At 32.9% G+C, this 4,186-nt stretch overlaps 1 protein-coding gene across 1 annotated transcript; it reads right to left on the bottom strand.

Moving 5' to 3' along the window:
• Positions 1-970: 970 nt before the first annotated feature.
• On the bottom strand, positions 971-3,111 carry LOC132739191 (zinc finger protein ZFP2-like). The gene has a single exon (XM_060726861.1). The coding sequence runs from the start codon at positions 2,719-2,721 to the stop codon at positions 1,858-1,860; it is 864 nt and encodes a 287-aa protein (XP_060582844.1). The 5' UTR covers positions 2,722-3,111; the 3' UTR covers positions 971-1,857.
• Positions 3,112-4,186: the final 1,075 nt, after the last annotated feature.

Here is a 4,186-nt window from a genome sequence, read left to right as displayed (position 1 = left end):
ACACTGGTGAGAAAAATTATAAATGTGAAAATTGTGAAAAATCATTTTATGTTAAATGTGAACTTAAAAAGCATTTAAGAATTCATACAGGAGAAAGGAATTTCACATGCAAAATTTGTGATGTCTCATTCACGTGTAGCAGTAATCTTAAAAGACATTTGCGAATTCATACTGGTGAAAAGAAGTGTGTAAAATATGTGACAAAGCATTTACCCGTGGTAGTACTCTCAAATTACATATGGTCATTCACACTGGTACAAAAAACTATACGTGTGACGTATGCAGTAAATCATTCACTCAAAGAAGTGGTCTTCAAACGCATATGAACATTCACACAGGAATCAAAAAGTATAAGTGTGAAATATGTGAGAAAACGTTCGTTCAAAAGTGTGGCCTTAAAAGTCATTTGACAATTCACACTGGCCAAAAAGACTTTAAATGTACATTTTTATTTTATTTGAGTCTCATCCATATTTAACAATTTTAAAAGACATATAAAATTACAATTACAATATGGTCATTTCTAAAACGAATTATCTGAGACTATATGTTTACATATATTTACATATACAGTAAAGTTCCACCAAAAAAAGACCACACAAAATGATCGCCCCAACAGCGGAAAGGTCCCATCAGCGAGCCACTTCAGCTCCATAACTTAAACTCTTACTTTTATATTGCCGAAATTTGCATGCTTTTGAAACATTCAAGGTGGTCTTATTAGTGGAACTCCACTGCATATACAATTAATGAACACTATACATGTATATACACTAATCAGTAATCAGCATTTGTGGAACATAAGGTTAACACTTCGTTGCTCCACCCACACCATGACTGCACATAAACCAGACATCAATATTTTCCATATAGTTAGGCAGTTAAAAATTTAATAGGACACAGTTGCTAATCCAGACATAAACTTTATCTAAAATTTATCTAAAATTTATCTAAAAACAAGCTGTCAAATAAAACACTTAAAATTCTGTCATAAGTAATGATCAGCCCTCTAAAACCAAACTTCTTTACTTAATAAGAATAGAAATGAGAACTAGATTAGCAACCATGTCTTATCATGTGATAAAAAACCCTTAACTATTATTAAGAAAATCCTACCCATGTGTAAAATTAATTTATTTCGACAATTTACTACCATATATCTGGAGACCCCGCAAGTCTGAAGATATATACAAGTATTGTCAAAACAAATATTATCTTATATTTTATATACAATACTTATTTTAAAATGTTTAAAATCATCTACTGAATCTCAAGTGTTGTGATACATATATCTATTTCGAATAGACCGTGCAATACCATTTTTACGAAGTCGCAAAATCGGCATGGGTTCGAGTCAAAATCACTTATCACATAAACCGCGGTGCAGAAGTGTAATAAAGCCATTTGGTAAATACGCTCTCACACTGGTGTAATGACGTTTTGACGTTACGTCAATAATTTTGCGCTATATAAAAACATAGCGTTCAAGGGCGCTAATGTTAGCGTTACACGATAGGCGTGACAATGAATAATGCCTCTTTTTAACAGTTTTCTTATTTTGTATATGTGATAAAAATAATATTATATTCATGTAGATTTAATACTTAATATACTAGTATTAAACTCGTTGAATAAAGCAATACCATGCTCGCCAGAGGCTCGTATAATATGATTTTATTTAACTCGTTCAATAAATGTTGTATTAAACCTACACTTAAACAATATCCTTGATCTCTTGTGAATGGTCATTTGCTTTTTTCACCCTTTCTGTGACTTATTCATTACTAATTTCACAACTGGGTCCAATATGGTTATTTTATGTCTGAAGACTGCATTGCAAATTTGACATCTATAGTTCTATTTATCAGTATGAGTTGCCATATGTGAAGTAAGATTAGATTTATAATGAAAATGTTTATCACATAGATCACATTTAAAATCTTTCAAGCCAGTGTGGATAATCATATGTGAATTCAAATGACTTTTTTGTAAGAATGTTTTATCACACTTTTCACATGTATAATTTTTCTCACCAGTGTGAATTAACATATGCATTTCAAGTGATTCTTTTCTAGCAAATTTGTTATCACATATTGTACATTGAAAGTCCTTTTGGCCAGTGTGAATTGTCAAATGCCTTTTCAGTCCAGACTTTTGAACGAACGCTTTTTCACATATTTCACACGTATACTTTTTGATGCCTGAGTGAATGTCCATATGCGTTTGAAGACCTATTCTTTGAGTAAATGATTTACTGCATACGTCACACTTATAGTTTTTTGTACCAGTGTGAATGGCCATATGTAATTTGAGAGTACAACCACGAGCAAATGCTTTGTCACATACTTCACACACATAGTTCTTTTCACCAGTGTGAATTCGCACATGTCTTTTAAGTTGACTGCTATGTGTGAATGAGACATCACAAATTTTACATATGAAATTCTTTTCTCCTGTATGAATTCTAAAATGTTTTATAAGTTCATAACTAAAATAAAATGATTTTTCACAATTTTCACATTTATAATTTTTCTCACCAGTGTGAATTCGAGCATGAGCTTTCAGACCACTATAACTAGAGAAGGACTTATCACACACATCACATCTATAGTTTTTCTCACCGGTGTGAATTTTCATGTGTAATGTAAGTTGACATACGAAAGAAAATACTTTATAGCATATTTCGCATCTATGTTTTCCTCCTTCGTTATGGCTAGTCATTTTGCGCTGATACTGCTTCCCGATGATAATAAACCTTTTAATCCAAGTATTCCCTTAACTTCTCTGTTTCTCTGCTTTTTTCACATGGATGGTCTTAACCTGATTTCAAATATAGAATATATTTATTAATTTTAGGATATTTATTTCCATTAACGATTTAATGGAATGGAATTCAACTTAAATTAACATATTATTTTATCAGTAACCTTCATTCATATAATCTCGGTTGTTCTATTCTGTACAACAGTTACACAATTACTAAAGTTTAACATGTTTTCCTTTGCCATATATATTTATCCTCAGTTTAGGTAGTCTTACTGTAATGTTTTTCCGCCAAAAAAAATCTAACATCGGCTAATATCGTAATAAAAGTTGATACACAAACTTGAGCTAAGTTTTTTTCGATTTCTGACCACTTCGTGCAATGCAATCATTGTTCTAAATAGTAATATTGAAAGACTACGTTTTGTAAAGCCAAGCAAATTGTTCCAAAATCCCTTGGAATCTTCATATCATGCAACCCAATGTCGGCTCTCTTCAGATAATGAGAGAAGCACTTAGACCATGTTCTCCTTCTCTTATTTTCTATAGTACAATTTGTGCATTCTGGTTGTATTTTAGCAATATTTTGTCACCAGGGCTGGTCTGATATGGATACTTGTGTTGGGATGCGGCGGACTTTAACAGAACGCAAAAAGTTCCAAAATCCCTTAGAAGTTTTATATGAGACATCGCATTATATGGGATTGTCAGATATTTTGAGAGAAACACTTTTATCCTGATTCTGTATCTACCTGAGCATGCATTTGTATCGCCTGTTTTTATTTTAGCAGTATTGTCTGAAATGGATATTTGTGCGGCGAATCTTAACAGAACGCAAAATGTTCCAAAATCCCTTACAATTTCAATATCAATGCATCGCATTGTAAGTGCTGGTCAGAGACTGGGAGAAAAAAACTAAATCCTTTTCTATATCCACTTTAGCATGAATATGTACCTTCTGTGTGTATTGTCGCACCGTTTTGTCACAAGGGTGTGTCTGACATGGATAAATCTGCGGTTAATCTTAACAGAACTCAAAATGCTCCGGAATTCTTCAGAATCTATTTTCAGGCTTCGCACTGAAAGTTCTTGTGAGATACACGGAGAGAAACACATGCATCTTGTTTATGTGTCCACTAGAGCATGTATCAGTGTTTTCGTTATCAGCATTTTGCCAACAGGGCTAGTCTTCTATGGATAAATGTGCATTGAATACCAGCAAAACGCGAAATGTTATAAAATCCCTTGGAATCTTTATTTCGGGCATTGCAAAGCATGTCTTGATTAGTAAATGAAAGACACACACAAAGTTCTTGTTTCTGCATCCACTAAAGCATGTATTTGTGAACCCTCTATGTATTTTAGCATCATTTTATCACAAGAGCATGTCTGATGTGTGGTGAACGCAAAAGTTCCAAAATCC

The sequence above is a fragment of the Ruditapes philippinarum genome, unplaced genomic scaffold (assembly GCF_026571515.1).
Source record: "Ruditapes philippinarum isolate M1 unplaced genomic scaffold, ASM2657151v2 ctg24041_1_1_1_1, whole genome shotgun sequence".
Taxonomy (NCBI): Eukaryota; Metazoa; Mollusca; class Bivalvia; order Venerida; family Veneridae; genus Ruditapes; species Ruditapes philippinarum.
Note: the sequence above shows the minus strand (reverse complement) of the source record. Positions and strands in the feature narration are given on the sequence as shown.